The sequence below is a fragment of the Pelophylax lessonae genome (assembly GCF_965119305.1).
Source record: "Pelophylax lessonae genome assembly, chromosome: 4".
NCBI classification, from domain to species: domain Eukaryota; kingdom Metazoa; phylum Chordata; class Amphibia; order Anura; family Ranidae; genus Pelophylax; species Pelophylax lessonae.
The window spans coordinates 598,251,489-598,276,035 of NC_138771.1; the positions used below are offsets into that span (position 1 = coordinate 598,251,489).

The following is a 24,547-nucleotide window of genomic DNA, read 5'->3' on the forward strand; positions in this document are numbered from 1 at the left end:
TATTGACTAGTTAGGTGCCAGGCTTATTTATTATTTATTTTTTTTGTATGTGGTTATCTAGCTGACTGAAAAATGGCTCTAGAGGATTCAGATCTATAGCGTACTAAAAGTTTCTGCCTATACTTCTATGCTAGTAATGTGCATTTCATCACCTGTACAGTATCTTCTCCCTAGGTTCTCCCAAGGCCATCTTAACTGGCCAATGTGGGATCAAGCATGTGCAGGAGAATTAATTATTGTGGCAGATCTTTATTGATAAGATGGTTAAAAAGCCATTATATTGTAGAACTAGAAGAGATGCTACTAAACCTTTCTGCCTGCACATTTAGACTTGGACTACAACTCCTCTTAAGATTTCATTTGCAACGGCCTGGGGGCTGGCTGTTCACTTTCTCTCTGCCTGGGAAAGGGGGTTTAAAGTGCTCAATGCAAGAGTTTGGGTTCTGGCAGGCTTTTGAAAGTTATGTGAATCTTGTGCAGAAACAGACCCCCCCCCCCCCCATGTGGTACTGTGATTTCCTCTAACTCTGTGTGCTAACTGTGTGGGTTTGTTTTTCTTTTTTGTAGATCACTTTACCCCTGGGGATCAATTCATTTGAGTTTAACATTTAAAAAACCATAATGGTGAGTAAAGAATATTTCTAGGTGTACCATGTATTTCCTACTGTAAGTATCTATCTAACCAAACTTCTTAATTTGTAGCGTCCAATGCGCATCTTCTTAAACGATGACCGCCATGTCATGGCAAAGCACTCCGTGGTATATCCAACTCAAGAGGAACTTGAGGCTGTCCAGAACATGGTGTCACACACGGAAAGGGCCTTGAAAGCGGTGTCTGATTGGATTGACCAGCAAGAGAAGGTTCAGACTGGAGAAAATGTACTGCCAGAAGTTGAGACTCCAGAAGAGACCACAGAAGAGGGAAAGGACGGGTAAATGTTAAATCTGCCTTTAATTTTTTTCAGTCCTTTGACATGCAATGTCTTAAGTTGACATTCAGGCATAGTCTAGTAACGCACAAATCTGTAGCTTTAATTCAGCTGCTTTGTGGCTGCACATCTATCGTACTTTTAATTGAGGTGTAAAGCGAGGAGGTCTTCAATTAAAAGTTAAAGTTCAATGATGGCAGTCCAGCCACAAAGCAGCTTGCTTAAAGCTACAGTTTTGTTTGATCTTTGCCTGTTCACCTGGTGGAGTCCTTGACCAGGCATATGATCATTGTGAGAAATGTAATGCTTGAGTCTCTTGGTATAGCTACAGTTCTAATAATTGTGCTTTAACCACTTCCATACAGGCCATTTCTGGCACTCTGCTTCTACATGTAAAAATCCACTTTTTTTTTTGCCAGAAAATTACTCAACTAGGGATAGAACGATAATGGTTTTTCAGGGCCGATACCGATATTTTTGGTCACTAAGTATTGGTATTGGCCGATATTTGTACATTAAGAGTTTTGAAAAATAAGACCATTTTTTACACAAATCTGGTACTGGCAGGTCTTTTAGCTGTAATGTGCGGTCTTCCCTTCCCTCCCTGACAAATCCCATGTAAACCTAGTTTAGTGTCAATAAAATCCTAGCTTGCACTTTATTATTTTTTTTTATATTATGTCCAGTGTGGTGTTTTTGTAATTTTTACTTTCCCTTATAACCCTTATTACAAGGGATGTAAACATCCCTTGTAATTGGACTAGTGCTTGGCAGGTCATCTTTATGGTCAGGCTGCCAGGGACCATCTGGTCCTTGGCAGTCTTTATGGCATGCTGATCGCATGGGCGAGCCAATAGAAGCACCGAAGGGGGAATTTCCTCTCCCACTTCCTGTAAGAAGGATTAAGCAGCTGATGTTACGGTGCAGGGAATCTCCTGCTAAAAAAATATCTGATAGCTGCAGGCATTATTCTGATATCCCCTTAAAGCCCAGGATGTCATGATTTCCAGCGGTAAGGAAGTGGGTTAAAGTGACCCTTGTCCAAATAAGCTAAAACACTCAAACTTGAGAAACTCATTGCTCTGCTTTTCCTCTGATTTTTATCTAAATTTAGAAGGTTGAAAGCAGATTGGCTCTTAATAGTGTTTGCATGTTGGTGATAAGGTTAACAGTTCAGACAGAAGTCCTTTGCTTTGTCTAGAGGGTGGAATTCATCACCTAATGGTTTTTTTTTTTATCCTGTTTTCAGTGAAGCAAAGACTGGTGCAAACTCAACCAGGACACTTCGTGGTGTGATGAGGGTTGGCCTTGTTGCCAAGGGACTTCTCTTGAAAGGGGATTTGGATCTTGAATTAGTTCTTCTGTGCAAAGACAAGCCCACAATTTCACTTCTGAAGAAGGTGTCTGATAACCTTATTGTACAGTTTGCGGTAAGATTTATTTTTCTTTACTCTTTGGTTGACCATGTGGCTTGTAGTTTATAAATGGCTGACTGTATATGTTCTATTGCAGACTGTGTCTGAGGAGAAGTATGAAGTCCTACCTAATATCAGGGAGGCCACAATTGTAATTAAGAACACAAAGGAGCCACAGCTCACGCTTAACATCCGTCTGACCTCCACTCTGGTTCGGGAGGAGGTTGAAAAGATGACTGCCGGAGGTACGGAAGGTAGAAAACGGCCGATAAGTAGCACAGACCCCCCCCCTAAACCCTCTATTTCCTAATTTCTCTTTTCCCTTCACCCCCCCCCGACCCCCACTTCCTATTTCCTATACTGTTGTAGGCTTCCTAATAACATGTCTGCTCCCTAATGTCTGATTTATTTAATGTACCCTTCAGCATTGGCTAATCAGTAAATAAAAATTCCCCACCTTTCTGGGCTTTGCCAACTGTATATTGTAAGTTAGTATCCCCCATCTGTGGATATTAGTCTCGTCATACAGTGTTACAGGGCCTGTTCAACATGAACTGCAGGTCCCTGTGATGCTGTATCACATTAGATGTTAGATACATGGTGTTTTTTTTTTTTCTGCATGTATTTGATTGGACAGTGTGTGTTGCAGCAAGAATGACAGCCCCTGTCCTTATTTGGAAAGGGACTAGTCAGCATGTGAAGTATCAGGAAACAATGCAATGTTTTGGATAAAGTTAGACTGACTTACACCACACAATTTTTGCCAATAAATTCTAAAATTGTCTTTTCCTTCCCATAGATAGGCTAGCCTTATCTAAAACCCTGGGCATGAGACATGGTCTTGCTGCAGCATAGACTTGCTCTTGATCTGTTGTGCTGCTCTGAATATTTTGCAATATGGTTGACAACTGATCTCGTATCAAGACTTCTAGTTTGTCGATTTTTAGGGACGCTGGACCTTTGACCAACAGGACTCTCTCTGTCATGGGCTGTGGCCAGGGCAGTCGAGCTGGGTGGAAGGTTTAGTGTAGAAATAGTCTTAAGTTGATAGATGCAGCTCATTTTTGTCTTTTTTTTGCTTTATTTTATTTTTTTTTTTCTTGGGTCTCAGTTGTTACTTTAAAGCAGCATTCTGTCATAGAAATGTCTTGATGTATCCTATGTTTAAACTTTATGTATTGTGTGAAGAAAATTGAGGTCTGTAATGACCAAAATTATCTTGAGTTTTTCTAAATATATATCTGCCTTCGATGTCTTGTTATGCAGACTGCTGCTTTATTGTTTTTCATGTCAGCATAGGCTATGTATATAGTAGAGGGTTTAAAGGTTGTGTTTAAGTGATTTTGGGGATGGGGGAGCTGGGGATTATTTTATAAATGTATTGTAGTTGTTGTCCTAGAGCAGTTTAGCAGATTTCCAGGGTAATATGTGAGTGGTAGTACAAGAAGCCCCACTGCCCTCTGGAAGCTGCCTCATCCCCTGTCCACCTGACAGACAACCCCTTGGTCAAACCGTGCCTTGTCTTCTTATCCATGAATAGAAACGCTATCAGTCAGCGATCCACCGGACGTTCTGGACAGGCACAAATGCCTTGCTGCATTGGCGTCGCTCCGACACGCCAAGTGGTTCCAGGTTTGCATTTTATTATTTCTGTCTTAAGTAGTAAATGCCATTTTTATAATTTTCTTTTGTACATCCACTTTAATTTAACACAGTCCACATGACTAAGATATTTAAGCAAATATGAGCAGTAGCTGTGCTGATCTAGCTCCTGTCACTCACAGGCAGCTGAGGAAGCACACATTGAAAATGCACCTTTTCAAAAGGTGATACATTATGCTTAGTTCATAGTTGCTGCTTTGTTTTAAGAGTAATCCTGCCTCTGCTCTACAGTAATTGCTAATGTAACATAAGGCTTATCCTTAAACATAGTTCACACTTTTACCCTTGACAAAGTAGCACTACAAAATATGGCTTCTGTTTTTTAATTTCCTTTCTTTTTTTTCTGGCTTGTGTTGGGGTAGCATTGAAGACTAACAACATTTTCCATTGTCTCAGGCTAGGGCTAATGGTCTGAAGTCATGTGTTATTGTCATCCGTGTCTTGCGTGACCTTTGCACTCGTGTGCCTACATGGGAACCGCTAAGAGGATGGGTAAGTGCTTGTTCTTAATGCCTTAAAATCAGTACACACGTTTATTACGGTCTGGATTCTTTATGGAAAGGGTAAAACCTTCAGGAGCTAAAGTGGTTAATGAAATATCCCAAGTGACAAAGGAAACTTTCAGTGGATGTCTGTAATTCTGCTTTTTGCATGCACTATTGCTGGATTCCTTTTTTTGGATAAGCCTGTCTCTTGGATGCATTCAACATGCCACTTTGGCTCCTTTGGGGTTGTAGTGAAATCTTTATTGCTGGCATGGGATTTATCTGAGTATTAGAAAAACGCAAGTTTGCTTCGAACCCTAAACCTTTTTTTTTTTTTTTTTTTTCTCCCTTGAAGCCTCTTGAGTTGCTTTGTGAGAAAGCCATTGGAACAGCGAACAGGCCCATGGGAGCTGGGGAAGCTTTCAGAAGAGTCCTTGAATGCCTTAGCTCTGGAATACTGATGCCAGGTACATGTCTGATTGCACTTTAACTATTTCATTGCTTATTCACGACTGCTTTGAGGCACCAAGATGACAAGTTTAGTGGAGAAAAGGGTAAAAGTTACATGCCCCTGTTAGGTAGACTTTGTCCCGCTTACCATTACAGACTAAACAGTTTCTTTTTCATTGACTGAGACAGCTCCTCATATTCTTAACCATTGGGTTACACTGCCCCCTACAGGTGTAGGACACAAGGCAGAAAAAATTCTGGCTACACCTATGGGCAGTCCAGGGGGTATACTCTGCTTTAGGTACTCAGTGGTTTATTTTTCTGCCTAGAGTAAGGGCCTAGTACCTTGGATCTCTGGTCCTGCAAACTTCTTTTTTTTATTTTTTCTGTTGGATCTACAATCACAACTGCCAGACTGGGTTAACAGGCTAGATAATCTAGATCCAGTAGTCACCTCAGTATGTGTAGCTGAAGCTCCCCCACTATTGGCACATGCTGGTGCTGAGGATCTGTGGAACTGCAGCTGGGCCTCCACAAAAATTTGGGCCACGGCCTACTAGGCCATGTGGTCAGCTTGGCACCTCCCTTGGAAGGGAAGCGCTTCAAAATTTTGTGGGTTCGCTAGGTGGGCCCTTGGCCGGCGTCCCCTTTCGGATTTGTACTCGGTGGCCTCGCCCAGTTTATGATTTTTGGGGTGATCTTAGTATTTAGTGACCCTACTGGATCTGCGTCAACATTCCGACTGATCATATTAAGGAAGGATAATTCCTCTAGCTGCACTTAAATAGGCGCTGGTGGATGCGTTTGTGTCAGTGCGTGAAACTTTAAAATGCAGGTTGGGGCTCATGCCACGTCGGAGGCACTGGATCCTTTTGGCATCCTCACACCCTCCAAAGCGGCGAGGGTGTTCCTTTCTGCTTACCTTCACAACATTGGCACAACAGTGGGTTGTCAAACGCAGTAGTTGCCAAGCTTTTTTGCTTGCAGTATCCTTATGAGGATTAACTGTTACAGGTGGACAGTTCTATCTGTAGTAGACTCAATGGTTTCCAGGTCAAACTGAGCTTCCTTCATGCCGGTTGACTCTAGCCTTTACTGGTCCAGCTAATAAGAGGGTGGAGGCTCTGGCCCGCCTTATGTGGCTGGCTTAGCGATTACGCCAGTAATATTGCCCTGATGTTGCAAACGAGTGGGCTAAGGTTTTCATTCAAACCTGTTTATAGTTCCCAGGAAGGAGGGCAAGGTGCACCCATAACTGGACCTCAAGGCGCTAAACTGTTAGTGCGGCTACAGAAATTCTGCATGGTGGCGTCACTACATTAGGGGGATTTCCTTACCTGATTGACATCAAGGATGCCTACCTTCACATCCCAATATGGGTTGCCCATCAGGACAGAGGGTTGTCTGCTTCAGTGATTCCTATGCTGTTAAAAGATAGAAAATCTACTTCTTGGAAGGAAGATTTACCATCGCATGTGGACGAGAAGACTTGCATTGCGTGGTGTGAATCCCTCCAGGTTCACCCTCATTCCTTTTTGGTGGCTCCGATCTTGGCTTTCCTCTGAGGGCTTGTGCAGTGCCTGGCCTGAAATGCCATCAAGGGCCAGGTATTGGCCTTGTTAGCTACACACTCCTTGGTGTGTACTTTTCTCCAGGGCGTGGGACACTTGGTTTCTCCAGTACGGTCTCCATTGTTGCCTTGGGACCTCAATTTGGTGTTGCCTATTTTCCAGAAGCCTCCCTTCGAAAATATTCAGATTTCCCTGCATGTGTTGTCACAGCAGGTGGCCTTTTTTGTGGCCATTATTTCGGTGCGCAGGCTCCCTGAACTGGTGGCATTGTCCTGTTGACCTTACCAGGTGATTGTGTCCCATGTCCGTCAAGGTATTCTGACTCATCTGAATGAAGACGCTGTTGCCCTTGCGGTGTCCTAAGCATCCTAAGGCAGTTGCCTTGCACTCCCTGGATGTGGTTTGGGCAATAAGGGTGTAGCCTGCAGCTACAGAGCCTTCTTGGAAATCCGACTTATTTGTCATCACAGATGGATCTCCCAAGGGGCTGGCTGCTTCTGCTGCAACCATTTCCAGATGGATCATGCTTAATTCTATTAAGGGTCGGGTTCCTCCTTCTGTGAAGGCGCACTCTACTCAGGCACTTGGTGCTTCCTGGGCCTTCCATCAGTCGTCCGTAAAGCAGGTTTGCAGGTGGCTACCTGGTCGTCTGTACACTATTACAAATTTTTTTTTTAAAGTGGGGATATGTTATCTGCAGGTGCTTCTTTTGGTTGTAAAGTTTTCCAGGCTGCGGTTTAGAGGACTTGTCCTATTTGAGGGTGTTTTTTTCCTGCTGTTCCACGTTTATGTGCTTGAAACTGCTTTGGGGGATGTCCCTACGGTCAAGATGAAGAGCTATATCTGTCAATGAACGAAGGATAATGGAGATTTTTGTCTTACCATAAAATCAATTTCTCTCATCGTTGACGGACACAACATCCACCCCTCTATGGAGTTGGCTTTTTCTTCTGACACTGCTGGTTTCCAAACTGAATAACCTATAGCTGGAAGTGGGAGTTATACCCTCAGGAACTGCCCTATAGACTTTTTCTCTGCCTAATGTCCTACTCCTGTAGGGGGCAGTATAACCCTACAGTTAAGAGAAGGGCTGTGTACTTCAATGAACATCAGATGGATTTTATGGTAAGACAATTTTTTTTTTTTTTTTTTTTCCCCCTAGAACATTAAAAGGGAAATCTTCACATGGGGACACTAGTTAAGGTGATCAGGGGGGTATTACCTTAATTTGCAGGTGTTTCTCATTTCTATTTTTTGGCAATAAGACGAAGTGGAGGGAACCTCCCTAATGAGGCACACATGGCAAGAAACTGACTTTAGGCACTGTAGATCTAGTGAGGATTAAAGTAGTCATACCCATAAAACTTTCCACATTTTTTTTTCATGTTGCAACCAATAACGTAAATTTTATTGGTATGTGATGGACCAACACAAAGTGGCACAATTGTGATGTGAAAGGAATGATAAATGCATGCCACTTTTCAGATATTTAAAAAAAAAAAAAAATTGTCTTCAGCCCCCTTTACGCTGATACCCTAACTAAGGCTCCATGTACACGGGACGTTGTGAATGCTGGAATTTTTAGGACGTTTGAAACGTCCGTTCGGTCGCGTTTGTACCCGCGTTTCTGGGCGTTTGCGTTTAGAACCGTTCTAGAGGTCAAAAAAATTATTCCCATTTAAAATGGAAAAACGCGAACGCTAAACGCGGGTCATCGCGTTCGGACGTGTTTGTGCGTTTGAAACGCCGGGAAACACACGTTCGAACGCAAATGATTGCGTTCTAAAAAAAAGTCATATCTGCAAAGCTGGTAGACACTCAAAGACTTGCAGTAAAATATAAATGGGGGGGGGGGGGGAGTGCTGAATACAAATGCATGCCATTCTCCTTTAAGGGTTTTTGAACATTTATAATTTTGCTTCCACTTCACAATTATGTGCCACTTTGTTGGTATATCACAAAATCCCAATAAAATACATTTACGGGTGGAACATGACAAAGTAGAACATTTTAAGGGGTATGAATACTTCAAGGCACTGTTTCCAAAATAAAGAAATGTTTGTTTTGAATAAATTGGGATTGGGTTGAACTGTCAGTTTTAGTTGTGGCTAAGATTTCACCTCCTATTGGCTGTATAGGAAGTGAGGCTCTCATTACAATGTAGGAAATGCACTGTTCAGAACAGGTGTGCTGTTGGGTTTTACCTCCCATACCTCTTCTGATGGCAGCTCAAATTACTCATTTCCACTGACTGGGTGGTTTTTGGTGTGAATCTCAACATGGGCACAGTTGGCAATGGAAACATCACTGGTTCTAACCTTCACCACTCTATCCATATCTTGAAAGATTTTCCTTTTGTTATACTTAAAATCTCTGGACACATCTGTATGCATCTACAGGGAGGTAGGAAAGGTTAAAGCTCAAATGCTTTATTTAGTTAGTCTCTGGTGTTTACTGCTCTTGTAGACCTTATTCAGTGGTGTTTACTGCTCTTGTAGACCTTATTCAGTGATCAAGACTGCCCCATTTCACTTTTTCCTAATTAAAAAAAGTTTGCAGTTGATCTGGCAAGCTCACTTTAGTGATTCAATTTTATCTTGAATCCTGTTTTTATAGATGGTCCTGGCTTGTATGATCCATGTGAAAAAGAAGCCACTGATGCCCTTGGTCACCTTGAAAGACAGCAGCGTGAAGATATTACCCACAGTGCTCAGGTATTGTGTAGTTTTGTTAACAAGGAGACTTCATTGGTTTTGGGCACAAATGGGCAACAATGGGTAAATTTTTTTTTTTTTTTTTTTTTTCTTTTTTCTAATAGCATGCTCTCAGATTGGCAGCATTTGGTCAGCTTCACAAGGTATTGGGCATGGATCCTCTACCAACAAAGTTGCCAAAGAAGACAAAACCTGACCCTCCCATCGATTACACAGGTATTTATTCTTGCAGAAGGTTCTGTAGGAGCTGTCCTGTAACCATTCCCATTCTTATTAAGTTTTGAAATTTTCTTTACAGTCCAGATTCCACCTAGCACCACCTATGTTATGCCAGCTCTGAAGCGCCCCATTGAGGAGGATGGAGAAGACAAATCGCCAAGTAAGAAGAAAAAGAAGATTCAGAAGAAAGGTATTTGAGGGCCATTAGGCAGGATTTAACTTTGTTTTAATATACAATTCATACCACCTATGTCCGTTGTGACTGTTGGCTAGCGTCAAAGCAAGTGTTGTAGTCAAGACCAAAAAAGATTCCCCAGGTATATATTGACTCTAGAACTGCTACAAGCAGTCTTGCCTCTTAATGCCTAATCTAATTTGTACAGTGAGGAGTTTAACAAGGTACTGCTAGGGGAGACTCTTAACATGCTGTAACTTTTTTAAACATGCAGTGCATAAAGTGGAAATATAAGTTTACATTTTGTTTAATGGAGGGTAGCTTGTTGCAGAAGCATAGCCTGACATTTTGCAGTAATACAAACTTGGTGCCTGCCTGCAATTTTCTCATCTACGCTGTGCTGCACATTCATGGCACACATTCAGCTATGCTGGAAAGCCTGACTTCTGTGCTCATGCGTGGGATGTCACTTCAAACCACCCACCTCTCTAATGCTTGGCTGAACACTTGCTCAGGCTAATGCTGGATTTAGGAGTTTTTGGAGTTTGCAGTAGGTCTAGTTAATGTAGGTATGCACCCACTTCTCCCCTGCCTTGGGATTTGGTAACGGGTGGTGTAGAGTCATTATCTGGTCTTCTGTTCTTGGGCAACAGGTATTTTTAAAGTCTTTAGACTAAGCTTTGTGTATGGTGTTAAATAATTGTGATCCTTTGCAGATGACAAGTCAGAACCCCCTCAAGCTATGAATGCCCTGATGAAATTAAACCAGCTGAAGCCAGGCCTCCAGTACAAACTGATATCCCAGACTGGACCAGTCCATGCTCCCATCTTTACAATGTCTGTAGATGTGGATGAAAAGAGCTTTGAAGCCTCTGGGCCCTCAAAGAAGACTGCGAAGCTTCATGTTGCTGTTAAGGTGAGAGGACTAAAAGAATTCCATAGTTTGCTTGACTTTCTGTGCAGAAAACTTAATTAGGTTTTTATTGTAGGTCCTGCAAGATATGGGCATTCCTACTGGAATGGAAGAGAAGGAAGAGGTTCCTGAGGAAACGGAGCAGAAGCCTGTGGTACAGACTCAATCTCAGCCAGAATCTGCACAGGGTGACTCTGCCACTGGAGACCAGTCAGAGGTGAGTGACAAGTGGCGCTATCTTCTGCATATGTTCAATGCTGGATGCTGCTGTATCATAACTTTGGGGTGTCTTATTTCTAGAGTGCCAAGACGCAAGGACCTATTCTCACAAAGCATGGCAAGAACCCAGTTATGGAGCTGAATGAAAAGAGGCGAGGACTGAAATATGAACTTATATCTGAAACTGGTGGAAGTCACGATAAGCGATTTGTAATGGAGGTATATCACACTTGACATTTTGGTCTCTAAATTGGCCTGTGTTGCCCTTATCAATCTGACTTGGTCTTTTAAGTTTGCATCTCATAAGGTTGCCTTGACTTGTAGGTTGAAGTGGACAATCAAAAATTTCAAGGTTCCGGCTCTAACAAGAAGGTTGCCAAGGCCTATGCTGCGCTCGCTGCCTTAGAAAAACTCTTCCCTGACTACAACATGTACGCTGAGGCCCCCAAGAAGAAAAGACCACCAATGATGCCGAGGGGTGGTCCTAGAGGTGGAAAAGCTGGCTACGATGTAATTGACTCTCTTTATCTGGTTTTGGCTGGGTTTGTTTGGTTTACTCCTTACTGAGAATGTGACCTTCTCTACAGCATAACCAGGGTTTTGGAATGATGTACAATGAAGCTCCTCCACCACAACCCATGCGTGGACGTGGAGGCCGAGGAGGAATGAACCGTGGTAGAGGACGGGGTCGTGGCTTTGGTGGCAACCATGGTTACATGAACTCAGGTATAGTCTTAACATTTGAAGTTGGGTTTTTAAATGCTATGTTAACCTCTATGGTTGATGTATTTCACTCAATTTGGAGAAAAAGCTTGTGTATTATGCTTTTTGTATGGATGAATTTCTAAAAATTTTTAATTCATATAGGTGGCTATGGAGGAGGCTATGGTGGAAACTACAATTATCAAAATTCAGCAACTGCTGGATACAGTAAGTAAATTCATGTTCTACATATTACATGGCTGTACACAAACCATTCAAATTGTATGTCTTGTTGCAAAGCATAATCCCACATCAGACCTATGATCTCGTTCAGGAAGCTTTCATTTGTAGTTGGTATTTCTGCTTGCTATAGGGCTTAAAAATCCACAAATGCAGGTAAAGAATTTCAACTACATCGTTAACTTGTAAATACTTTTAAAGCTGTGATACAATGTCTGCCACTGCTATGCAATACTAGTTTTTAAGATGAACCGTCAGGTAATTGTAAGTGTGTGCAGTGGCCTGATTAGAATTCTAATCTTTGCGTATGTTGGCCTGGTTACATAAGTTCATTATTCTGCCTTCTGATCACTAGACACTCCAGCCGCACCCTTTTCTTTATAAAACCATACAGAATCCTGTACAGGATGCTTCTTGTAATACCCCCTTTTTCTCCTGCAAGAGGACAGGAATCCTTCTGGAAAGGCCACTTGAATAGAGGACCAAGACTACCTTTTTTGCCCAGAAAGTGGACGTGTTACTGCACCTTATTACAGCAAATGTTCATGTATCACGATTTAAACGGTTTTCCTTTGCATGTTGCAGTAATGGCCCACTATGCAAACTGAAAACAGTTTAATGTTTGACAAGCTAAAATAAGCTGCTTTTCTGAGAATACTGCAAGCAGAAAATGTATCCAAACCGGTTTTTAAATGTGGTGGCGTGTATGGATTATCTTCCAATACGGATCATTCTCTGCACTAATTGGTCCTCAAAAGTAGATTGGTGCACAGAAATTGACCGTTGAAGCACCATAGGCACTATCGCATGTGGCTTTTGCCTCCTGGTCAGTCTTCTCAGAATTGAGCAGTATGTATATTTGGCTGTCTTTAATAAGTGTACCATCTTCCCTATACATAGTGGAGGCAGTCATTTTGTGACTTGGAATATTCAGCCTATTCACAGGAAACTGGGCTCCCTAGTCTCCTTTTGATTGGGTGGCTGCCTCGCCTATTTGTAGGTATTGCGTACATCTTAAGGTTTGCTCAATCCAAATCTGTTATCTTGGTTCTGCATGGTGGTGACTAGGACTCCTTCATAAAGAGGTCTCTCCATGGCTCTGCCTACCACTGAAGTTCACCAGTCAGCATTTTGTTGATGCTTTTGTAGTCTGTGATTAGTGCCCTTCAATTGGGTTGTCTGACACTGACGGCAAAGAGCTGAACCTCAGTTGGATGTTTTCAGGCCAGAGCCCAAGTTGGAGATGCTAGGAGGGTTCCCTATTCACCACCTTCCAAAGCCAACTTGCTAGATTTAGGTGGCATTCCTTGAATTGGTAAAGTAATAATGTGCGTTAATTCTGTCAGTCATTTTACATTTCTCTGCTTTTGTGAGAATGACTCACACCTCCAATTTTCTATTTAGTTCCCCCAATTCCCCTGTCGCCACCAGGAAGATCTCAACAAACTTTTTTTGTTGTGGGGAGACAGGAGCAGAGAAATCTAAAAAAAATCTAAAACCATCTGTGGCACAATGGCCATTCTACAGAGGATTCTAATTTTATTTCTCTCTGCTGTCTCCCCCTTTTTGTAGGTGACTTTTTCACAGACTGCTACGGTTATCATGATTTTGCCTCTGCTTAGAACATCTCTAGCGTATTGCACCCCACCCACTCAAAACCCACAAATCAGCTCTTTACTCCTGTCTCTTAAACCCTGCAAGATGAACAATTCTTCACCATTTTGTTTTCCACATACGTTTTTTTGGACTGTTCACTTCAAGCTTTCAGACTGTAGCCTGTGGCAATGTATTGTGGAAGTGTCAACCTTCCTCAGGATTCTTGATGATACAAGTGGAACTTTATTTTTATGGTTACTCTACGGTTGATCTTTACATTTGGGCAATTGTTCTGTCCCTGAACAGTGGAGGCTGCCCTGGCAGTAAAGACTTTGTGGGCAAAGATTTTTTTTTTTCCTTTTTTTTTTTTTTTTTTTTGTTTTTTTTTTACCTAGTGTTTTTATTGTTGCAATTTTTTTGCATTTTACTTTGCGTGACCATGTTTTAATAAATCTTGTATAAATCAGTGTTCTGGAAGTCATTGAAATATTGCAGGAAATCCTCAACTTGATAAGCAAAGGGAGTTAATAGTGCTTTAGGAAGTTATTTTAGGTTAATGCCACCCACCGGATACATTTGCTATCTGCAGTTTTTATAGTGCACCTTTTTTTAAAATGAGATGGCATACCTGAACAGTGGTGCTTCCGTCTAAAAACTTTGGCAAATTCAGACTTGAGTTCTTCCACTCAGGCCCGAAACATGACATTGCATGCTTTTTGCTTTTCAGTGGTCATAGTTAAAGAGGTTGTAAACTCGTTTGAAAGTTTTTTTTTTTTTTTTTTTTTTTTTTTTTTCAACCTGCAAGAGAAACTCATAATGAGCTAGTATGCATCGCATACTAGCTCATTATGAAATACTTGCCTTACGAGCCCCCGCCGTGCCGCTCACTCACCTGTGTGACGGGCGACATGTTCAGTCGCCCGTCTTCCGGGATCGCGGCATCCGGCCATCCGCCACTGTTCTTTCAGAGCTTCCAGGGTGGACCAGATTTCTGATTTGGTTTGTGCACTCAATGTTAACTGCACTGACCAATATGAATCCTATCTGGTCCACACTGGTGAACAGCAGGCATTTTATATTCTGGACTGGCAGGGGCCCTGTTGGCTCAGGATTAAAAAGTACAATGGGGTGTGAGGAGGATGTTGGGTTGGTCCTTTGACACTGTCAAGAAACGAACCACAAAGTGGTTCACAAACAGGTAAGTAGCTTGCCCTTTGAGTCACTCTGGTATTGGTTTCAACAGTTTTGCCTGGAGTTCCTAAAACTAAACTCCATGCTTTAAGCTAACTATGCTTTAAGCTAACTATCTACATTATTGGTAGGTTCTAAGGTGTCAGGTGGCATTGGTTTTCTCTTGGCTATGCCAGACCAATTTAAATTTGGGTAATGGATGAAAATGCTTTGGACAGGATGGGTCTCATTTAATGGAAGCCTTAATGCAGGCAGATCAAGCTGGTTTTAGAAAATTCACACAGATCTTTTGTGGCTTTAATCAGATGAATTGCTCCCACTTGCCACTTAGAACCTGTTAACGTTTGATATGTTTATGCCCCCTTTCTCGAATATTCAAAGACTATCTTTCTGGAAATTGGGTACACACAGCCCTGTTGGTGCTCCCTTCAGCCTACTGTTTTCATTTGAACATGAATATTGTAGTTGGGCTGATGTTTCATTTTGGAAATGCTAGGTGCTTGCTACAAGAAAAACTAAGGCTTTTTGTCTTAGAGCTGCTAAATCGAAGCATGCTTGTCAGGTCTTTGCCATTGTCAGGAACCTCTAATGGAGTCAAAAAAATTGGTAAGCTTTACTTATGTAAAGGTGCTGCATTTTCTCAAACAGGTTAAGTGTTCAAATCCCCTATGATTTAGCGCCTCTAGTCTTAAACTGCAAAAACTGTGGCTGTACAGCATAAATGACAATAACCGCATCTTAAAGATCCTGCTTTAATGTTTGTTTCCATATACATAGTTTTAAATATGCAGCACATCTGTAATCTCAGTTTGTCAAATGCAACTGGAGGCAGTATATGTTGTAAGTAAGGGGTTGATTTACTAAAACTGAAAGTGCAAAACCTGTTGCAGCTGTGCATGGAAGCCAGTAATTTAACTTTTAGCAACTAGACTTGGAAAATGGAAGCGGGTTGGTTTCTGTGCTGAGTTAGACCAGATTTTGCACACTCCATTTTTGGTAAATCTACCAGTGTGTGCACATCTCTAAGCAAAGTCTCTGCAACTAGCTTATGGACCTTGTGTCTGCAAAATGGCACCCTTGGCTGCGCAGGAATGCCAAATTGATACGGACTTCCTAAAACTTCTCTTACTCTGAGCAGACTTGTAATTGGGTCATTCGCAAGTCTCTTTTAGAGCAAGAGTAATTTGAATGTGTAACCTTGCGATTTAGTATTGCCAACAATTGATATCCTTGCAAGTGCCATTTATCCTTTAACCACTTAAGGCTGGCTCGGCTGTGCGTACCACCCTACCTGTACGGCTGGCGCGCCCATAAGTCGGCAGGGGACAAATAGACAAATTTTCCCCTAGTTTTGCGCAAACCAAAATGCACTTATGGGATTTTTTTTTACCAAAAATATGAAGCGGAATACAAATTGGCCTAAATTTATGATTTTTACTTTTTTTTTGATGTTTTGTATAGCAGAATTTTTTTTTTTATGAGAAATTGCACAGGTGATCAAATGCCACCAAAGAGCTTTGTGTAAAAATTGGACATCACTTTTTGGTAGTGTCGCACAACCGTGCAATATCTGTTAAATGCATTGCAGAATCTCAAATGGCCTGGTCATTAGGTGTGGTTTTACACCTGTGGTTCCAGTCCAGAAGTGGTTAAAGTTAACACACAGCTGTGTTTGTGCTGTGTAAATTGGCCCTTTTGTATCTAAAATGCCCGATTGCTCTTGGCTGGTGCTGCCCTCCCCCTCTGTAAACTGACTGTATCATGGCTGCTGATCCATGCCATGGTCAGTTTACGTGTCAGTCGGCTAGTGACTTTGCCAATCTGCTGTGGAAAAAATGTATACTCCGCGCATGGGGTCAAATACTCTATTATATAAATAGTTGAATGTGTATTGACATAGGGCCTAATTTACTTACTACAAAATTGTTAGCGAGCTGCTGCCCCCAGTTGTCCCACTACAGGAGTGGGGTCTGTTAAAGTATTGGGTAGAGGCACTGCCTTAAGTATTGCCTGAATTGGTCATGCTAATTGCCGATTCCATGAGTGTGCTAGGTGTAATGTTAAATCTCAAACAGGATTAGTGGATAATACTATAAAACTAAAAATATAAATCCTTATGTGCAAACTGCCACAATCAGTGCAAATCGCAAAGACTAAAAACCAAAAACAATCGTGCAAGAATTGTAATAGGGATTAATGTCCAAAAATGTCACGGTCATCCAGATAATGTGTCCATAAAAATCCAATGTGTGGTTTCTGTAATGTTGGACTTGCTGAACCTTATAGTGCCATCTGTGGGGGAGACATTATTGTGGCAACACGTTAGAAAAACCTCGGTGTTTCAACATGCAGTCTGTATCCCCACTTGGGCCCCCCATCTGGTATTGCACTCGCCAGAGAATCCTACCCCTTTGAACAAGGGTGTTTTGCTTTGGATAAATATACTGGTGTTTAGTGTAGTTCATAATTTCAGAACATGGGTTGTGAATTAGAGTATATACACTAATGACCTCTATAATGAAGGCTGGGGTATCGTTGAATGCAGTGTATAGAACGTGGGGAAGCAGTATGGTGTGTGTATATATATATATATATATATATATATATATATATATATATATCTCCCCATCTGGATGAGTTAACATTTTTGGACCTTGCGCACCAACACTTTATTGCATTTTTTTTTTTTTTGCACAATTGTTTTCTCTGCTATTTGCACAGAATTGTAGTATTTTGCGTAAGGATTTGATTTTAGCATAATTTTAGTTTTATAGTATTTAATATCCACTAATTGTGTTTAAGTTTTGCCATTACACCTAGTACTCGTACCTCAAAAAATTCAGGTAATACCTAGGGCAGCACCTTAACCCAATACTTTAATTTTTAAAGTGCCAATCTGCTACCCACTCAGTCCCTCCTGCTATAACGGTCTTATTCCTACAAAACCCTGCTGTTGCACTAGGTCACATAATTTATGTGCGCTTTTTAAATATGCGTTTTGGTACCTTATTTTCATAATGCCGCTCACGTGACTGCCTGCCTCTCTCCTCCTGAGTGAAGGGGGAATTCTTAGCCCTTCCCGCATTAGTTATCCGGTCGGGAGAAGAGCATCGGGCAGTCATGTGGGTGCTGGGTGGCGCTATGAAAGTATAAAGCTGCTTTTTTTTTTTTTTTTTTTTTTTTTTTTTTGGGAAGCCATATGGTCATCACATCTCCCTTGGATCAGGTGGCACTGTGGGGTCTTCTTTTTTTTTTTTTAATGAATCTTGCTGCTATTGTGTGGGGCACCTGCCTTTTTAGCGAGGGTACCATGCCTATGTTTATGGAGGGTGACTAGTATAGCGACCCTACTGGGTCTGCATCCATGCACCCTGAGTGCTCAGATGGTGAGGATGATTTCTTTGCTCCTCTAGCCACGCTTAAATAGTCACTGGAGGATGCAGTTTTTGTCAGTGTGTGAAACTTGGAGGTTGCGGCTAATGCGGTGTCGGAGGCACTAGTTAGTTTTGGCACCCACAGGCCCTCCCAAAGCGACGGTGGTTCCCCTTTCAGCTAACTTTGACCACATTGTCACACAGTGGGGTTGTCCAAAATGCAGTGGTTGCTAGGCATTATTTTGCTTGCTGCGGTATTCTTGATCTACAGCATAAAAGGTGGATGGTCCACCTGCAGTGGACTCGCCGGTTTTCAGGTCAAATTGAGTTACCTTCATGCTGGTTGAGGAGTCGCCAACCTTAACAGATCCAGCTTGTAGGGCAGATGCTCTGGCCTGCCATGTGTGCTGTGGCTGGCTTGAGGATTAAAGTGGTTGTATCCTCATCGGAGAGAGGGGGGGAAAAAACCCTGCAGGACAAAGGCATAATGAGCTAGTCTGAATCGCATACTAGCTCATTATGAAATGCCTTAAGCCCCAACACGGTCGCCCGGACACCGCTGAGGGAGCTGTTATGTTCCCTCGGCGGCTCCGGCGCTGTGAGTGGCCAAAGCCGCGATGGGAGTCACTTTCTGGCAAAAAGGCTCTGAAGGTCAGCCGGACCTTCAGAGCGCATGTGCCGCTGGCTTCAGTAGATGCATGCAGAGCAAATATCTCCTGAACCGTGCAGGTTTAGGAGAATTAATTTTACTTGCAAGTAAGCCTTATAGGCTTACCTGTAGGTAAAGGGTAAAAAGGCGACGGTACTTCCACTTTAAGCTGGTAATTATTATTGCCCTGGTGTTGCAAACTGACCGAGTGGGCTGAGCTTTTAGGCTGTCTTTGCAGAGCTGGTGCATCAGTTGGTCCCGGGGCTACAGTTTTGTCTGTGATACCTCTTTGGATGTGGCTCCTTTGATTCTTGGCTGTCTGTATCTACAGTGGTCGTTTGGTGTATTGTCTGGCTGAAATGCTGGTCTGGGGATGACTTCTAAGAAGGCCACATCTGATTGCCCTCTTGTAGGGGATTGCCTGTTTGGAGCTTACTTTGATGACATTAAGGGTCTCACGAGGGGAAGAGTACTCTTCCGCAGGCTACCAAGGGCAAGGAGCCTTGTCAGACTTTGGCCATTCTCCTTGGGCTCCTAAGCGGTCTCTCAGGATCCCAAGTTTAGCAGTCAGTCATGGTCTCAACCAGAGGTTCCAAGAGGACCTGGTCTGGCAAGCCACGAGCAGGCTCTTCTAGACCTGCGGACAAGACTGCTCCTGCATGAAGGGGTTCACTCATCTGTATCTAGGATGGGGGGAGGCGGCTTTGGCAGGGAAAATCCTTCTCCTGTACTGGATGGTTGTCTCCACGTAGGCCAGTCTGGGAGGGGTTGGGTCCTCGGCACAAATGTACTGAGGGGGTCTGGACTCTGGCAGAGCACAGACTCCCGCTTTATGTACTGGAACTCCGAGCAATCAGACTGGCTCACTTGGACAATTTGCTTTAGGGATGTCTGGTCCGAATTCATTTGGACAATGCCAGGGCCGTGGTCTGTCAATCACCAAGGGGGCACAAGAAGTCTCCTGGCGGCTCAGTGAGTAGCCAGCATTCTAAGGTGGGCTGACTGATTAGTTCCAGCCCTCAAACTTCAGCCACGACTCCTGTGCAGGTTTCAGGCAGAAGGGATTCTGTTCATCTTAGGGGCTCCAGACTGGCCTTGCCGGTCTTGGCACGCTGATCTGGTAAGGCTGTTGCTCCTTGGGAACTTCTCAGTAAGTAAGGATCTGCTGTCCCAATGACTGATGCTGATCTTCCATCCTGCCTTAGTCACTTGCTCTAATGGCTTGGCTGTTGAATGCCGGGTGGAGGTTTGTTTGAATCTGGTTCCTATGCTGTTAATCTAGGAAATCTGCATCTAGGAAGATCTACCATTGTACGTGGAAGATGTACATTGCATGGTTTAAGTTTCTTGGGGGTTTATCCTCGCACCTTCTGATCGGTCTTTCCAATGGCCTTTGGCCAAATGCTTCCCTGTGCTTTTTTTTTTTTTCTCCCTTCAGGGTGTCCGACATTTGGTTCCTTCAGTGCGGGCTCTGCCTCCCTGAAATCCTATTGTGGTGATGCTTCTTTGAAAATATTTTGGAGGTTTCCCTGTTGCGTTGCTACAGAAGGTGGTGGCCTCCTTTTTGGTGGCTATGCTTGGTCTCCTGGGCTTCCAGTTTTCAAGTGTCAGTGAAGCCCGGTTTGCAAGGCAGCCACCTAGTCATCGGTGCACACTTTACAAGTTTTTTTTATTTTTCTTATTTCTATTTTTTTGTGGTTGGCATCTTCGGATTCCTGTTTTGGCCGCAAGGTTTTGCTGGCTGCTGTTTAGAGGTTCTGGTCCTCTGAGGGTGTTTTCAGGTTAGCTACAAGTTTAGCCTTGAATTTTTTTTCTGTTTTCCCACCCCTCAGGTTTAACACTGCTTTGGGACGTCCCAATGGTTGAGAATCAGGAGCTGTGCCTGTCGAACGATAGGGGTGGAAGATTTTTGACTTGCTGTAAAATCAATTTCTCTTAATTGATGGACACAGCACCCACCCCTCTGTGGAGTTTGCCTGTAACAAACGGTGCCTATAGCGGAGTGGGTGTATACCCTCTGGGACTGCCCATAGGCGTAGTCGAGCGTTTTCTGCCTAGTTTCCTACTCCTGTAGGGGGCAGTAAAACCAGTGGTTAAGGGGAATCGAGAGCTGCATCCGTCAATGAACAGAGAAATGGATCTTACTGGAAGTCAAAAATCCCATTTTTGCAGTGTGCTCTGCACAATTTGAGATGGAGTGCATGCAGCTGGTGACATCACCAGTATATTGCTCTGAAGGGCCAGCTTCAGAGCCCGTTCTGTAAACAGCTCCCACACACATACATGGGAGTGATGTTATCACGCCTCAGGTCATGTAGCCGGAGGCTGCAGACTGGAAGGAAGAAGTCAGACCTGTCAGCGATCTAAGGAAAGTTCCTTATGTGCTAGTATGCGATGCTTACTAGAATATTATGACATGGTTCTTTTAGACTAGTTTTTCTAGTCCAAAGATGAGTATGTTAACTGACCTATCTTTTGCATTTTTTAAATGGATACAACTTAACACTGTATTGACCAAAAGGTGCAATTAAAGCTCATTGTAGAGGTTTGTTTTTCCATTGCTCACTTTGTAGGAATCTGGTGGTTTTTGTGGGAGTCTGAAAAAGCATTGCAAGTGCAATGCAAGGGATCCTGTAGACTCGGTGTAAGCGGTTTGCTTGCACAGGCAAGGCAGGCGGTTGCACAATGACAGGAAGAATCAAGTATCTAAAGCGCTCAACAGCACCCTGGTAGTTAACTACAAGCTGCCAGCTACAGAGGCGTTACTTGACATTCACAGCATTTTGTGAATTAAGCGGCCATGTGGGCAAGCCCTACATGGTCATGCTTTTGTCAAATGGTGACAGTGAGTGTGGAGAGAAGATCCCCCCCCCCCCCCCCCCCCCCTGCCTGCTGTTAGAGGGGAGGATTGGGGAGTGACTGCTTATTTGACATGGAACATGTTCCCAAAGGTCAGCTTGTCCTTTAACAAATCCAGGCATGTGCACATCTGTCCAGTGTTGCTGTGAGTGCCTTGTATGTCCTACACCATGCACGCCCTAGCCAAGTTATATCAGCCTTTCAAAAGATTCCGTGCTGCAAATTTACAAAGTGATTCTAAAATCAAACGGTTTACCTTGATGTGTTGCCCACTTAACTGTCTCTGTGTTGCCCACTTAACTGTCCCTGCCAATCTCCATTCATAAACGCTTGCCTGCCTCTCGTTGTTCCATTGGTCTTGGCTCCAGCACCGCTCTCCTTTTTTCTCTTACAATGAGGGCAGTAGGTGCCTGCTGCCATTAAATCCCTGTGAGGGAGAAGGCATGGTTTAATGACTGCATCTGTGGATGCAAATAGTCTGGTTCAGGGGAGTGCCTGCATGGGTGTCCCATAGCACACAGCTTGCTAATGTGGCACCTGAAGGAAGCAGCAAAGGGTTCTGAAAGGGTTCAGCTGAGATGGCACATGACCATGCTATGAAGAAATTCTTCAAAAAGCTTTTAGTGGACAAACCCTCCCATCTTTAGCCAAGGGCGCTTCAATCTTGACCTCCATTTGATACTCACCTGCCAGGATGCTGCACAAGTGCTTAGTTATTATAATGGTTTGACAGTGGTTCAGGGCAAAAGTAAATTTCATGGGTTTAGTTCCACTTTTAGCTTCACGATGTGGCTTTATAGTTTCTGTTCTGATAAATGGGGAAACTGCCCAAATGCTTTGTTCGAGTTTAACAGCTTAATTGTGCTGGTGCGTACCTTCCAGACTTAATGCCAATCTATTTTGTTTACCAAATTGGTCCTGATGTGCATATAACCTTTGGCTCCAATTTATTTACAGGTCAATTTTACAGCAATGGCAGTGGATCTGGCAATTCAGGTGGCGGCTCTGGCTCTGGCGGCTATGGCTCCGGCTCAGGCTCTGGATCTGGAGGCTATGGCTCCGGCTCTGGCTCTGGGGGCTACGGCTCTGGTGGCTACAGCAATTACTATCAAGAAAGCTATACTGCACCAACTCCCCCTAAACCATTTGTGAAGAAGCCACCACAGCAACAGCAACCAGCACCACCACAGCAGCAACAGCAGGCCCCAGCCCAACAGCATTCACAACAGTCCAAGCCTTCCTACAATCAGGGCTATCAGTCACACCAATCCCAGCAACAGCCGAGCTACAACCAAAACCAGTACAGTAACTATGGACCACCACAAAAGCAGAAGGGAGGCTACAACCAGGGAAATCAAGGAGGCGGCAGCGGTTCTTATAATTACTCCAACACATACAACAGTGGGGCTTCGTCAGGTGAGACTGGAGTAGACAACAGTGGGGCTTCGTCAGGTGAGACTGGAGTAGATATGGAGGTGTGGGACTGACATTACCAGCCTTCTGCAGCTTCTAAATGGTTCTTTGAATGCCTTACTAAAGGTTAATCCCTTTAAAATTTGAAATCAGTTTTATCTGGTTCTGTTCATTGTGAACTGAACAAATCAAATCTTTTCTAATAGATCGACTTCCCAAATCAAATGTTTACACCTAAGCAAGTGGGAGTTGCATTGCAGCCACTGGCAATTTCACCAGAATAACTCTAGGTTAAATTAACCACCTAGACCAATGGGGTTGCTCATTATCCTACAGATTCTGGATGCTTAAGTGATTGACTCCATAGGAAAGTGGATCTATGAGCTGCTCTGTGGCTGGAGAGTTGTCATTCCCAATGGGTGCCTTTCTGGGACTTCAGATCTACTAGCCTGAAGGTGATATCTAAGCTCTGATGGGCAGCAACTTCACCCTCCTCGCCCAGTTTTTTTATTAGGGTTCATATGACCATATGAAATTCATCTAAGCTTGGGCTTGTACAATTTTTTTTTTTTTTTTTTTTCTAGCGGCTACATAATTACTCTCAACACTTTAGTGCTAATGAAAAATGTTCCAATGAGGTATGGATATAGCTAAGCTGTTACTAGGCAATTTGACTTTCTTAGTCATTCAGTTGGCTCCTGCTACTGAATCAGTAGTGACCCTAATGAATGCAGTTATCAATAACCATGGTGCACTGTGTAGAAGCATTCTAGTCGGCTTCATATTGCCAGGAAAAAGTGGAAAGGTTGGTAATGAATGCAAACATACCATAGTGATGGGGCATTTGCTCCTATGCTTCTATGACAGAATTGTCAAGTCCTGTGAAGTAACTGCAGCTTCTTTCTGCAGGCTATAACTCTGGCGATGGATCAGGTGGGCGAGGTGGCAGTTCATACACACCAGCCAGCACCGGCTACAGTTCTGGCACAAATACAAACTATGGCGGGGGTGCCAACAATACCTCTTACCAAGGTAAGAATGGTTAACAGCCTGTTTTTCATATTGTATCAAATTCTGTTAACTTAGAAATTATCCAGTCAAATCTTTTGCTGTAGATTTGAGTACTTTTTCTTTCTTATCCTTTAGGTTACTCGCAGACCGGCTACAATCAAGGTCCTGCACAAAACTACAATCAAGCTCCCCCTTCTTACCAGGCAGCTCAAGGAGGAACTGGCAATTATGGCAGAACTGCAGATCACAGCATGAATTACCAGTACAGATAGACTTTGTGCCCAAAATTCCCCTTCAGTCTCCCCTCTTGACCCTCCTTCCCCCCTCCCTGTTCCAAGAGGGGCCCCAAACTTTTGTTACCACTTGATGGTTTTACAGCAGCTATGGGTAAAGGTTGTTTGCCTTCCACCCCCCCCTGACATTGCAGTGCTTTTAGGTCATAACATTACCCCCCCGTTTGTGAAAAAAAGTTTCATATTTGGTCCCAGTGTTGTATCTGTATCACCCTTTGCTATAGCAGAAGTCCTGTTGTGCATATTTTATTTTTCCATAAAGACTTATGTTTTTTTTTTAACTTTAGTTCTGGCAATTAAGTTCACTAGAAATTGGATGTCACTTCTGTATTTGGGTCTTGTCATGACTTACAGCATTGTAGTGTAAAGGTTTTGTCACAGATGTAACAATCACTCTGCTTGTTGTGGTGCAGTGAAAAAATGTTCTGATAAAACTTTGGTCCTGTGTTAAGCTGCACACAGTAGGC

The 24,547-nt window shown here is 43.2% G+C and overlaps 1 protein-coding gene across 6 annotated transcripts; it reads left to right on the forward strand.

The window, feature by feature from the left end:
* The first annotated feature begins 707 nt into the window (after positions 1 to 707).
* Positions 708 to 24,547, forward strand: ILF3 (interleukin enhancer binding factor 3). Of its 6 annotated transcripts, none has more exons than XM_082252942.1 (18): positions 708 to 932; positions 2,179 to 2,359; positions 2,442 to 2,598; positions 3,885 to 3,976; positions 4,403 to 4,498; positions 4,847 to 4,958; positions 9,129 to 9,226; positions 9,331 to 9,442; positions 9,525 to 9,635; positions 10,337 to 10,536; positions 10,610 to 10,750; positions 10,834 to 10,971; positions 11,077 to 11,262; positions 11,340 to 11,478; positions 11,620 to 11,682; positions 22,321 to 22,815; positions 23,686 to 23,808; positions 23,923 to 24,547. In XM_082252942.1, the coding sequence occupies exons 1-18, from the start codon at positions 709 to 711 to the stop codon at positions 24,057 to 24,059; spliced, it is 2,805 nt and encodes a 934-aa protein (XP_082109068.1). In that variant the 5' UTR covers position 708; the 3' UTR covers positions 24,060 to 24,547. The 6 variants fall into 6 exon arrangements, with proteins under 6 accessions (XP_082109068.1, XP_082109070.1, XP_082109069.1 ...); XM_082252944.1 differs by having other exon boundaries at positions 22,321 to 22,779; positions 23,923 to 24,546; XM_082252943.1 differs by having other exon boundaries at positions 2,442 to 2,589; positions 23,923 to 24,546.

Excerpts from the sequence above, each read along its gene's own strand:
- ILF3 (XM_082252942.1), top strand. The coding sequence starts at position 709 with ATGCGCATCTTCTTAAACGATGACCGCCATGTCATGGCAAAGCACTCC. Across the intron at positions 9,227-9,330 it reads ATATTACCCACAGTGCTCAG|CATGCTCTCAGATTGGCAGC; the intron begins GTATTGTGTAGT and ends TTTTTCTAATAG. Across the intron at positions 23,809-23,922 it reads CAACAATACCTCTTACCAAG|GTTACTCGCAGACCGGCTAC; the intron begins GTAAGAATGGTT and ends CTTATCCTTTAG.